Raw genomic sequence first — 12,978 nt, 5'->3', positions numbered from 1 at the left:
GGAAACCCCTGGGACCTTTTCCCTATGTATGGGACCAGGAACTGTTTATGGTTTCCCCCTAGGTTTAGGAGAGATAAATGCATAGGTGAATTGGATACGTCCATGGTAGATGTAAGGTAAGCAGACAATGGGCACCGATGGAAAGGTGGACGGACGGATAACTGATGGTTACGAACACGTTTTGAGGGCTTGCTATAGTGCCAGGCACAAGGCTAAGAGATTTTGTCCATTATTTCATTTGATTCTCTCTAGAACCTTATGAATGGCATATTACCTCTGTTCCTATTTTTCAAATAGGGAAACTGAGGCCTCAGGCAATGTAAGCAGCTTGTCACTTAGCAATCTTTTGCAGAGCCAGGAAGCGGGAAAGGTGTCTTAATGGACAGTCTCAGCCTCCACAGTGTGCCCTCGGGCCCCCTCCCGGTGGAGATGTTCCAAGCCCTGGCGTCTCGGGTAGGGGGGTCCCTCATCCTTCCCTCCCCACCACACTCCTGGCGCGCTGACATTACACCCGCCCCGGCACCCCCTTCTCACTCATCCAACACCCCCAGGACACCCTGGACAGCGCTCTCAATCGCAGTGCATCTTCGACTTGGGAGCCCTGGGGAGCTAGATAAACACGGATCCTCTCCCACAGTGGCTGAAAAGCGCGCAGTGCCGGAACCTGAGGGTTTACCGGCTTCTACGCTTGGCCAAGGGTCTCTCTAACTGGAAAGGTGAAAATTCTGTGCCGAGATTTTAAGATTCCCAGAAAGTTTCCATTGTTAAGTTTCTGTAACCATTAACTGAGCGCCTACTGCGCACCTTGAAGCTGTTAGATGCTGCGGCAAGGAACTCGGAGTCAACTGTGGGGGACAAGCGGGTCGATAAATGACGACATTCCGAACCGTACGGCTGTGCTTGGTGCCCACGGGGACCCCGAGGGGGTCCAGGGAGGAGGCGGGAAAGGGGCAGGTTCACCGGCCCGCTGGGTCTCCAGCACATTCCAGAAGTCTAAGCCAGTTCATCTGTCCTTCCAAACGCCCCCACCTCGCTTCCCTCCTTGGAGCCCGCACGCTACGGCGCAATTTCAGTGACTTTATGCGGAGAAACTTGATCCCATCTCACTCTCCCCAAACTTCCTAACTGCCTTGGGTTTGTCACCTGGCCGTGTCGGGAGCCACCAAGCGCCCCCCGTGGCCGCCACCCTCGGTGGGGGGAGCGGCGCGCGGGTACTGGGGGACCGACCCCTCCCGCGAAGGCGTCGGCGCGGGGCTGGCGTAGGGCCTGCGTCAGCTGTAGCCCGCCGGCGATTGGGGCGCGCGCGCCTCCTTCGGTTTGGGGCTAATTATAAAGTGGCTCCAGCCGCCGTTAAGCCCCGGGACGGCGAGGCAGGCGCTCAGAGCCCCGCGGCGACGCTGAGGACCGCGACGGTGAGGCCCACGTCCGCCAGCGCACCCAGGCCCGCTCCTCCCCGACGCCCGTCCTCCTCACCCTTGCCTTCTTCTCTTCCCTCTAGAGTCGTGTTTGGAACCCGGCTTTTCCAATTGGCCTGCTGCATCCGAACAGCGTCAACGTGAGTGAATTTGCCCGAAGCTTGTCTTTGCTGCGCGGGTTTGGGGACGGCTGCCCGCCCTCTTTTTTCCTTCACATTTCATTGCATGGGTTCCCCAACCGCGTTCCCTGGTTCTTCTTTGTGACCCTCCCCCGGCGCCCGGTCCCTCGCCCCTGGTCTGCGGCGTTCTCTCTGGAATCTTGCCCTGGGCCGTGGACGCCCAGGAAAAGAGCCGGGTGCCCCAGGCACCCTCGCGTTGGGGGCGACCGCGCCATCCCGGGAGCCGCGAGGCGATCTGAGTCGCCTCCAGGTCTACCTGAAAGCTGTCGGCCGGGAGGGCGGGGCCCCAAAAAGGAGCATTCCTGCGGGCTTTTGCTCGACGATCCCTTGCTGAGGCTGTCGTGGCGAGGGTCCTGCAGAGGTACCCGTTCTGCGCCCAGGCAGGCTCGAAGCACGCGCCCCTCTCTCCTCGCAGTCCATGGCGTGGTTCCTGAGACTCTGCCCTTGGCTGCTGTTGCTCGGCCCCGGGCTTCTGGCGACAGTGCGGGCAGAATGCAGCCAGGATTGCGCGACGTGCAGCTACCGCCTGGTGCGCCCCGCCGACATCAACTTCCTGGTGAGTGTTGCGCGCGGCCAGTGTTGCGCACCTTGTGAGACGGAGTCTCCGCAATAGTACGCGGACAATCCCAGGCCCACAGCTGGGCGCTTATGGCGATTCGCACCGGGTCGGAGCCACAGCGGCGCGAGCCTGTGGTGACCTGGGTGTCTCAGCTGTTCCTGGAACGCTGACTGAAGTCCTGCCCTGGCTCTTAGCTTCGGGGATCCGCGACTATTTGGGGACTTGTAAGGGTAGCGGTGTCACCACACAGTTTGTTTTAACCCTGGAAATTAGGGAACCCCGAGAAGTGCTCTGTTCAGCACCTCGGAGAGCACTGGGTTCTCTCCTGAGCTGTCAGAAGGAAGATGCTGTCACCCCAAATCCTAACATATCCCAGTTAACGGCCCCTCCACACGCAGCCTTCTTCCCATCTTTCCCGCAAATAATGTAATTTTTTGTTAGTGACATTTCGGCGCCTTTCTTTAGATTTATGTATCCCAGCTCTCGTAAGCTCAGGTCCCTCTTTCCCTACCCTCACCTGTAAATAGGAGAGAGCAAAGGGATGGAAACCGGATATGGGGAGAGGAAGGCAAAATAACCGTAGACAGGAAAGAGTTCATAAAGAGTTCACTAGCCAGTAATGCTGGAATTCAACTTCTGTTTCGACTGCCCTTTTGTAATAGTAACTAAAACAACAGTTTAATTTGGCTATGAGAAAGGAACAAGAGAAGTGGCCAGTGTCCAGTGGGTGACAACAGTCCAAAGATACACTACACTACAGGAGGCTGGGAAAGAAAAAGCTGAGGACAAAATCACTTTTCATTCTGATCATGGTTCCCCATGGGCTCTCGAATCACCTCTGGTGCTCTACTGATCTGAATCTCCAACCTGGAGACACAGGTAGCTTCACTTTTACCAGCTCCCCTGACAATTCCTTTGCATTGCTTTTGAAATTTATTGAAATTTTGTGATGACTTAAAAAGCTCATAGAGAATAATGTATTCATCCAAGCTGCTTTGGGTTCCACGTGGAATTGAGGAAATTTTACCTTATGTAGATGTTTGAAATGGGGAGAAAACCAAGGAACAGGTTCCAATTATCTGTGGTATATATTTCAGGTTAAATGTTTGTTTGTTTGTTTGACCTGTACTAACGTGGCATTAAAGAGAAGACACATAGGAAGGTTGTATATTTAAACTATGAGAAAAGTGTTTCATCTTCAAAAGGGGAAACAGTCCCCTTCACCCATCTTTCTTCTTTCTCCTGTAGTCATGAGCTTTTAACCTATGTCTAAAAATTGAAGAAGTGCTACAAATATAAGCATAGATCTTGTGGGTAAAGAATTTTAGGCACAGAAGGAGAAAGAGAAACCCAAAACATGCCATATATAAGACCTCACTTTCTGACCCCATAATTCCCTGTGCCCAGTCACACATATTTTGAGCTTTGCCTGCTCAACATGTGGGGGGCTAAGCCCCCTCCCCTAGCTTTCTCTGCCATCTGAATAAAGGTTATATGGATTCTAGTCTAATTTTTCTAATCACACAGTCTGACCCCAAAATAGTATCAGATTTACTTAAGTTATGTGAGTTAGTGAATTAATATGGCTGACATTTAATAATGCCTATTCAAATGGTTTTTTTCATATTTAATCTGCTTGATTCACCAAGCTCCCAAAATGCTACTAATCTTCCTTTTGCATTGTTGAGGAACTTGAGCAGAGCTCACTGGGTAGCAGCTAGGCCTTCCTTGGGTATCACTTCAAATCTTGACTTCTCTCCTTCTCTCACCTTCCTCTCATCATGTAACAGGATTGTGGGGGAGAAGAGGAAGGCTGCTTTTGCCAGAATTTTCCTCCCTGCTTTTTATGCTCTTGTTGTTATCACTTATTACTATTATCATTACTTTAATACAGGTGATGGAATGGCACATGTAGTGTTACCAACTTGAAAAAAATAGATAATAAGCAGCCATCAATAAAAATAGTCTCATAGAAAGGCATTTTGCATAATAACTGATTTGCATTGGACCCTACATTCAGGGTTGTTATTGTCTCAATGACAAAAGATTTACTTAGTGACTGTCTCACTAGAATTACAGCATTCTGGGACTTCGGCTCAGATGCAAAAGACATATGAGAAATGAGGTTGCCTAGCCAAAAATATGTAGTGAAATCAATGTTAACAAATATTTATTGAGCTTCAACCACGTGAAAGACACTTATGATTGGTACTGTGGTGGATGCAGAGATGAGCAGGCATGCTATGACTGATGTCCAAATAGAATTTCCCATCTAATGTGATCTTGACCATACCACACAAAGTGTGATAAATACCACAAAACAGGCATACATGGCTATAGGAGCCATCAGTTAACATCGCTGCCTTAGTAGGAGTGCATTATTCTGGTATTTGTTACTATTTGGTTTTGAAGGAATCTGATATCACATACATTTAAAAGTCTTTTGGTAGTAGTATACAAAACATTCAACATTAATTTTTAACAACAAGATCACTTAGATACAATTTTAGAATGGAAATAGTATTACAACTTAAACATCTTAAGCTTCTAATGGTGTTTTGATTTCTTCATCATATGTCGGAAATAAAATAAGACATTTTAATTATTAATAGATCATCTTTAGATTCTTATGTAGTTATGTATTTAATCTTCTCAGACACAAAGCTTAAATACGCATTAAGAGCTTGCTAAATACGTGCCCTCAAGATTTTGTTGCACTAATAAAACGCTTTCTTTCACTGTGAAAATAATATATATGTATTTAACATCACTTAATATACCAGTACATTTTTAAATATCAAGAAAGAGCCTGGCCTTTCTGTCTAAATTAAAAGTCTGTAACCTGGGCTCTCTATAAGTAGATTTCAGAGGGCTATAAAAAACTCCTGAAATGCTAAGAAATATCATGCATGTTTTGTAAATGTTCACATATTAGTACTCTATCATACCCAAGTGATCTGTTAAATAGAAAAAAAATCTTAACAAGGTCATTCGAATGTATAGACTTACAATGATTTTGAATTTAATATTTGTATAAGAAAAAGGAAAGAATGTATGCTGATGATTCTTATTTTATCAAATACCATGATTTCCATTGGAAAATACTTTTTCTGTACAATGGTGACTAAATGTGAAGAAAATAAACATGAATAATTTGTGCACTTGCATTTGTATAATTTTATATCTGACCTCATCATTATAGACATTTTGTTCAAGATAATAAAGTCTGTTGTATCCAGCAAGGAAAAAAGGAAAAAACAAAAAGATCTGTACTTTCAACAAATTAGCAAATTAATAAGAATGCAAATAATTCATAAGATTTAAATTGAGTTTTTAGGATGTCTTTCTTTATAAACTTTTTTTAAATTGTTGTTTTTCTTTGAAGATTGAAAGTATTTGCAGGAATATTGGATACCATTTTAGGTAAAATATTAACACAAGAAAGCAATTGACCTTTATGTTATTAATACTGATTTTATCTGTAAGACAAGAAGATAAAAGGAATTTTGAGGAAATATTCCTGATTAGGTAATAAAAATTTCTCCTTTTTGGTTAGAAAAATCTCAAACAAAATTATATCAGAAGTGGAAAATTATCCGGTGAAATTAGACTGTGAAAGCAGTCAATCTAAGTTAAAACTAGTTGAAAAAAAATGTTTTTTTTAATTCTTTAAAATTTCTATGGGTCTAAAATCCAAAGGCAGATTCCTAACTGGATTCAGTTAACCACCCCCCGCACTTTCCCCTTTCCAAATTTTGTTTCGTTTGCATGCTCAGCCTTATGAAAAGTCGTGATAAGAAATTGGAGATGACCTTATTATAATAAGGGAGTTACTATGTCATAGCAAGCATATTTTGGTCCACAAAAGTCCATTTATGTAATGAAATCAGAGAAGCTTCTTTTTATCATTACATCAAATTGTTTTCCCAGGCTTGCGTAATGGAATGTGAAGGAAAACTGCCTTCTCTGAAAATTTGGGAAACCTGCAAGGAGCTCCTGCAGCTGCCCAAACCAGAGCTTCCTCAAGATGGCACCAGCACCCTCAGAGAAAACAGCAAACCAGAAGAGAGCCATTTGCTAGCCAAAAGGTATGGGGGCTTCATGAAAAGGTATGGAGGCTTCATGAAGAAAATGGATGAGCTTTATCCCATGGAGCCAGAAGAAGAGGCCAATGGAAGTGAGATCCTCGCCAAGCGGTACGGGGGCTTCATGAAGAAGGATGCAGAGGAGGACGACTCGCTGGCCAATTCCTCAGACCTGCTAAAAGAGCTTCTGGAAACAGGGGACAACCGAGAGCATAGCCACCACCAGGATGGCAGTGATAATGAGGAAGAAGTGAGCAAGAGATATGGGGGCTTCATGAGAGGCTTAAAGAGAAGCCCCCAACTGGAAGATGAAGCCAAAGAGCTGCAGAAGCGATATGGGGGCTTCATGAGAAGAGTGGGCCGCCCAGAGTGGTGGATGGACTACCAGAAACGGTATGGAGGCTTCCTGAAGCGCTTTGCCGAGGCTCTGCCCTCCAATGAAGAAGGGGAAAGTTACTCCAAAGAAGTTCCCGAAATGGAAAAAAGATATGGAGGATTTATGAGATTTTAATACCCTTTCCCACCAGTGGCCCCAGGCCCCAGCAAGCCTCCCTCCATCCTCCAGTGAGAAACTGTTGATGGTGTTTTATTGTCATGTGTTTGTTGCTTGCCTTGTATAGTTGACTTCATTGTCTGGATAACTATACAACCTGAAAACTGTCATTTCAGGTTCTGTGCTCTTTTTGGAGTCTTTAAGCTCAGTATTGGTCTGTTGCAGCTATCTCTTTTTCATGCTAAAATAGTTTTTGTTATCTTGTCTCTTATTTTTGACAAATATCAATAAATGCTTACTTGTATATAGAGATAATAAACCTGTTACCCCAAGTGCATAATATCCTTGTAAGTCCCTTTTTCTCCAAGGCTCTCATTTACCTTTGGTTTTCCACATCAATCCTAGACTCAGGAAGAACCATCTGCTTTTGACGTAATAATCATTGTCCTTCTCTTTCAGCCAAGGCCACAAAAACATTTTTTATTTAATTCCTCATATATGAAATCTTAGATGAGTAAACACACGGGAGCAAAATAAAATGTATTTTCACTCTCATTTCTGGAAATCAGATACATGAAGAAAACCCAAAGCCTAATAAAGGAGCCAGCTATGCCCTCATTACACACACACACACACACACACACACACACACACACACACACTTGCATTTACATCAGATGTGTATGTCTTCTTCAGTAAAGTATTTTAGAAGCTAGTAAGAAATTAAAGATAATTTAATCCAATTTTACAAATGAAGAAAGGGAAGCCAAGAAAGGTTGTGTAGTTGGCCCAAAGTTGCCCAGCAGTTGAAGGATAAAAATAGGATTAAAACCCCAAACTTTTTGTGCCCAGTCAATATCCTTTTCACTGCAGTTCCTTATCTCCTATCCAGGTCGCTAGTAAGAATTGTAAGAACGTGGAACTACATCTTAGTCACCATTGTACACCTCTACACTATGACTGTAGCAGATTCTCCAATATCGGATGAATGGATATATGTGTGATGAATGAATGAATTTGGTGACCAGATAATGAGGAGAAAGATTGTGAGTGTTTGTAAGGTAAATTCCCAAAACACAAGGTGCTTATGACTACTTCATACTAATGAGACAACACTCAGATGTAAGAAATGTAACTTTTCTTCATTTTTCTAACTGAAACAACATACAGCTCAACTCCTATTCACTAAATCACTTCTCCTGGACCCCCACCAACCCTTTCTTCTTTGTTTTTCAAAACACTGCAATTTAGCAACTCAGGAAAGTGGGGGATGAGCCTCTGGTCTGCAGTCCACCAAGGTTGCTGCTGAGATGCTCACTGTGTAAGCCTGTGTGCCACATCTGGTAAGGCAGCTGCACTGTGCTTGGCAGTTTGTTCTCTATGCACAGCCCCACCAGGGCTCGCAGGACATCCGCATGATCATGCTGTTAGGAGACCCATCTCCCGGAATTAGTGCAAAGAATCACAGGGCCCCCCACCCATAGAGCCCCAGCTCCATCAACCTTCCTTATCCTTGGCAAAGCCCCGGAGGAAAAAAGATAATGCAATTATTATTGATAAGATAATACCATTATCTCACAATGGTACAATATGTATACCTACATATCTCATACAATATGTGCGAGAAAATAACACAAGTTCACCATCAGACAAATACATCTTTTAAAGCAAGCACAGTTCTTTTTTTTTTTCTTTTTTTTTTTAGAGATGGGGGCTCACTTGGTTGCCCAGGCTGGAGTGCAATGGCTAGCTCACTGCAGCCTCGACTTCCTGGCCCCAAGCGATCCTCCCGCTTCAGCCTCCCAAAATGCTGAGATTACTGGCGTGAGCTACCACGCCTGGCCAAGTACAGTTTTTTATCTAGGAGGCTTTCTTCTTTTTGGGGAAGAGGTGTAGACTGGGCTAAGGCACTCATGGTAGTTAACAGACAGTTGCTTGCGGCTCCATTTCACCCCCCACCCCCCAAGGCCCCTCCCTCCCCCACACGCCCGTCGCCTCCGCCAAGGGCTGCACGATGCTGGGGGTGGGACAGCGTCAAACACTTGCAGTTCCTCATCTCTCTCATGTCTGGCCTAGAATCGGGAACCTAGAGGATGCTTCAAAATTGCCCAGAGGAGGAAGGAACAGAGGAGAGGGGTTGGGACACGAGGAAAGGGGGAAGGGGCAATCGGAGATGACTCCTCTCCAGGCCGCGGAGCGATGCCAACCAAGGCTGTGCGCCCGCCCTGGGCATTACAGGACGCAGGACTCCCTCCTCCAGGTGTCCTCAGCAGTAAGTACCGGCGGTCGTTCACAAATTTTGACTCCAGGGGGCTGCGGAGGCCTCACTCACTCTCCAAATTTCTCCTGACCTGTCTGGCCTTAAATTTGAAATTCCAGCATTAGTAGTTTGCTTTCCAACTTTTAAGGGCTTTGATGTTTGATGTTTTTAAGAATTTCCTATTTAAATTCTGAGGGGCCCAGGCCCCCTGGGTTGCTATTCTAAGGGCCGCTAGCCGGACTCTTGACACTGTGGCACTCAGTGCGTACTCAGCGCAAATGTCTGAGTTCTGAAAACACGAGACAGGCTAAGGTGGGGACTAAACTAGGACTAGGACTTGGGTGAGATGAACCCAAAGCCGCCACTGACTTGAGGGTCCAGAGAAAACCACGTGGAACAAGAAGAAGGAAGACTCACAACCTCCAGAGGGCGCTGCTGCTCCATTCCGCGCTCTCCCGGAGCTGGGGCTCCTTCCCACCTACTCAGGCCTCCCACTGCTACCACCAAGCCTGGGCCCCGCTCTCGGCTCCCTCTGAGAGTTCATTTGTGAGCTCCGGAGCCAGGCGGCCTGCATCGAAATCCCAGCTAGCTGTGTGAACTGCAGCTCTCCCTGCCTTGGTTTCTCCTCTGTGCCTCATTCAGTTGTTGTGATAAGTAAAATGTGTTACGGTGTAGAGTCCTTAAGCCAGGGTCAGCGCACAGCAGCACTTACAGGGTTAGTAGCCATGATTGCTCTTCCAAGTAGATCTTGGGGCTTCCCCGCCGCCCCCCGCACACACCCACTTCACCCTGGACCTTTCAGATATTAGATACCATCCATGAGCCTCCATCCTGGTCACCAGGTAGGGGGATCCTTTCCTGACAGTTATATCCCATGAGGCAGAAACTGCTTACAAAGCCACCTCACACGCATCTTCACTTTTTCGGTTTCCTACTACAAACCTGGAAAACTCATGTAATCAAAGAGTTATCCACATGTCATTCTGCATTTATCCAAACCACAGAAGGTCCAACACCAAGAGCGAACCCTAATGTAGACTGTGGCCACTCGATAATAATGATGTGTCAGTGCAGGTTCATGAACTCTAACAACTGGACCTCTCTGGCGGGGGCCTATTGATCATGTGGGAGGCTGTGCATGTGCCGGGACAGGAAGCATACATGAAATCTCTGTACCCGCCACTCAGTTCTGCTGTGAACCTAAAACTGGTCTGAGAGACAGAGAGAGAGAGTCCAAAAATAAAACGCATGAAGACTCTGAGCTTTAAGCTAAAACGATTTCTTAGGACAAGATAGGGGAGGGGTGTAAAGCTTTGACCATTTTTATTTATGCGTTTGTTTTCCTTCTTTTCCTGAAATGTACAGAAGCAGCCCCGCCTAGATCAATTCATTCATTCAACAAATGAGTATTTGATGGAAGACGCTCCAGATGGAAGGAAGAACCAGTGCAATGCCTCAACATGGAGACATGGTGGATTAGTGGAGAAGCAGCAGGATTTGTGAAGCCTTGGACAAGGGCTTAGGGTTTTATTCTCATTATGATAGAAAATGATTCAAGGCTGAGAGCAGGAGAGTGGCAGAATATACTGACATATTTAAACCTCACTGTCTCCCACAAAGAACAAATTTTATCTCTCTTTATTCTCCTGAAAGAAGAATGTACTACTTATCTGCCATCATTCTGCATCCATCAAAACATCTGGGTTTACCTGGAAAAAAAATTCTATAAAACTTTCAGTGTTTTCTAATAAAAATGCAATGAATACATTTTCTTTATCAATTCCTATGCCAAAAATCAGAACTCACAGGGCTCACCAACAGCTTTGAGAATGACAAATACAAACAAAACAAAACATGCAATTATATTATTGGTCAGGCACATGTGTCTCTGCAGGGACTGCAAAACTCACATCTGCAGGGGAGGTTAGCAATAGCCTAAACACACCCATCCATGTCTCATGCTTATCCTTCTTCTCTTACCTTTTTATCAGGTATAACATAAACACAAAGAGTTCCACACATCATGAGGGCACTTCTCACTGAATTGCTGCGAAGGAAACATTCCCATGAACCACCCTCCAGGGCGAGAAAGAGAGTATCACCAGCACCTCAAAAACCCCACTCATGGCCCCTCCAGATAACCATTCTTCCCTTCTGCTCAAGGTGACCACCCTCAGGACTTTGAAAATCATGGATTAGTTCACCTGTTTTTAAATTTTATAGACATGGAAACACACTTCCCGACCCCCCATCTATTTGGCTCCATATTTGATTTGTGAGATTCATCCATGGTGTTGCATATCGACGTGGTTCATTATTTTTATTGCCACAGAGTATTCCAATTTTATGAAAATATGACAGTTCCATTTCATTACTTGTGGATGCCTGGATGGTTTCCAGGTTTTGGCTATTGCAAATAATGTTGCTGTAATTGTGTACACTTTATTCTGCCACGCTTTTTTCACTTCATGTATCTTGGCAATATTTGCACATCAACATGTGAGTCTACCTGATGCACTTTACTGCATGGAATTGTGCCATGTATATGCTTTGGGTTTATTCTTAATAACTCCACTAGCAATTTTTTTTTTCACATTACAAACAGTGCTTCAGTAAACATCCTCCACTGTGTCTCTTAGCATACATGACAAATTTTTCTTGGGTACTTAACTGAGAGCAGACTTGCCAGATCATAGCGTATACATGTATTCAACTGTCGTTTATAGTGCCTGAAAGCTTTAAAGAGTTTGTACTAGGCTGGGTGCGGTGGCTCTCGCCTGTAATCCCAGCACTTTGGGATGCCAAGGTAGGTGAATCACCTGAGGTTGGGAGGTCAAGACCAGCCTGGCCAATATGGTGAAACCCAGTTTCTACTAAAAATACAAAGTATTATCTGGGCGTAGTGGTGTGCACCTGTAATCCCAGCTACTAAAGAGGCTGAGGTAGGAGAATCACTTGAACCCAGGAGGTGGAGGTTGCAGTGAGCCGAGATTGTGCCTTTGCACTCCAGCCTGGGCAACAAGAGCGAAACTCGGTCTCAAAAAAAAAAGAATTTGTACTATTTTGGACTTCTACTTGCCGTGTAGCCCACCAGTACTTCATATTGTCAGTCTTTTTAAAGTAGGCCACTCTGTTTTCATTTACATTTCCCTAATTACTAGTGAGACCAAGCATCATTTCATATGTTAATTGATCATTTGGATATCCTTACTGTTTTGCTTTTCAAATGTGTATTTCAGGGCACATATCTGAATGATTTTCTGTTCTGCGGTGAATTGCCTTAGACCCATCAAATGCATGAGTTCTTTAAGCTATAAATTGCCTTCAAGAATCATTTTTCATCACCTTGTTACAATGCACACAAGCCTATCCATCATCCTGACTATAGACTGACTCCACGACAATGCTAATTTGTCATTTACTGCCTAGCAAAATACTGGATACGCTTTCTGTTTTTCCTTCCAGCTTTTGTGTTTAGAAATCCTGAGTGGAGTGTTGGGGTTGGAACAGCCCTCTCCCATAGTCAGCCTTACCATTCTGCCAGTCTCCTTGCAGACTCCCTGGGATTAGGAGAACTGGGCAGATCCTCCCAGAACCTTCCCCAGCAAGGTGAGGAGCACACCCCACTTCTAAGGGATTCACAGGTTTTGATGACTGAGTCATTTCAAGGAGCCACTCCATCCCAGGCCCGCAGCGAGGCACCCCCTTCCCTCAGCCACTAGGCTTTAGTCTCTCACCTCGCCCTAGGGTTTCTTGTTACTCTTTTCCCTAGAGAACTCTGGAGGACCTCAGGCAGACCCTTTGCTGGCCACCACCTTGCTTAGTCTCATTTTGATACTGATAGAAAGAAATTGGAAGGGAGAGGGAGTTGTAGACATGAAAGAGCTAAATTTCTAAAATTCCTCTTTCAATTTATCAATCAAGTAGAATACTAGATCTTCAAAGTATCCAGAAAGGACTGAGTAGAGGATGGGCCATGAAGAAGGC

At 45.1% G+C, this 12,978-nt stretch overlaps 1 protein-coding gene across 2 annotated transcripts; it reads left to right on the top strand.

Moving 5' to 3' along the window:
• Positions 1-1,272: 1,272 nt before the first annotated feature.
• On the top strand, positions 1,273-7,071 carry PENK (proenkephalin). 2 transcript variants are annotated; one of them, XM_023190159.2, is made up of 4 exons: positions 1,273-1,412; positions 1,499-1,555; positions 2,010-2,150; positions 6,084-7,071. In XM_023190159.2, the coding sequence occupies exons 3-4, from the start codon at positions 2,013-2,015 to the stop codon at positions 6,747-6,749; spliced, it is 804 nt and encodes a 267-aa protein (XP_023045927.1). In that variant the 5' UTR covers positions 1,273-1,412; positions 1,499-1,555; positions 2,010-2,012; the 3' UTR covers positions 6,750-7,071. The 2 variants fall into 2 exon arrangements, with proteins under 2 accessions (XP_023045927.1, XP_023045928.1); XM_023190160.1 differs by lacking the exons at positions 1,273-1,412; positions 1,499-1,555; positions 2,010-2,150 and adding an exon at positions 2,213-2,377.
• The last annotated feature ends 5,907 nt before the right edge of the window (positions 7,072-12,978 follow it).

Source organism: Piliocolobus tephrosceles, chromosome 7 (genome assembly GCF_002776525.5).
Source record: "Piliocolobus tephrosceles isolate RC106 chromosome 7, ASM277652v3, whole genome shotgun sequence".
In the NCBI taxonomy this organism is placed as follows: domain Eukaryota; kingdom Metazoa; phylum Chordata; class Mammalia; order Primates; family Cercopithecidae; genus Piliocolobus; species Piliocolobus tephrosceles.
This window is presented reverse-complemented; position numbering and strand designations above follow the sequence as displayed.

Coding starts and splice junctions, on each gene's coding strand:
- PENK (XM_023190159.2), top strand. CDS start 2,013: ATGGCGTGGTTCCTGAGACTCTGCCCTTGGCTGCTGTTGCTCGGCCCC. Junction 2,151..6,083: donor CCGCCGACATCAACTTCCTG/GTGAGTGTTGCG, acceptor TTGTTTTCCCAG/GCTTGCGTAATGGAATGTGA.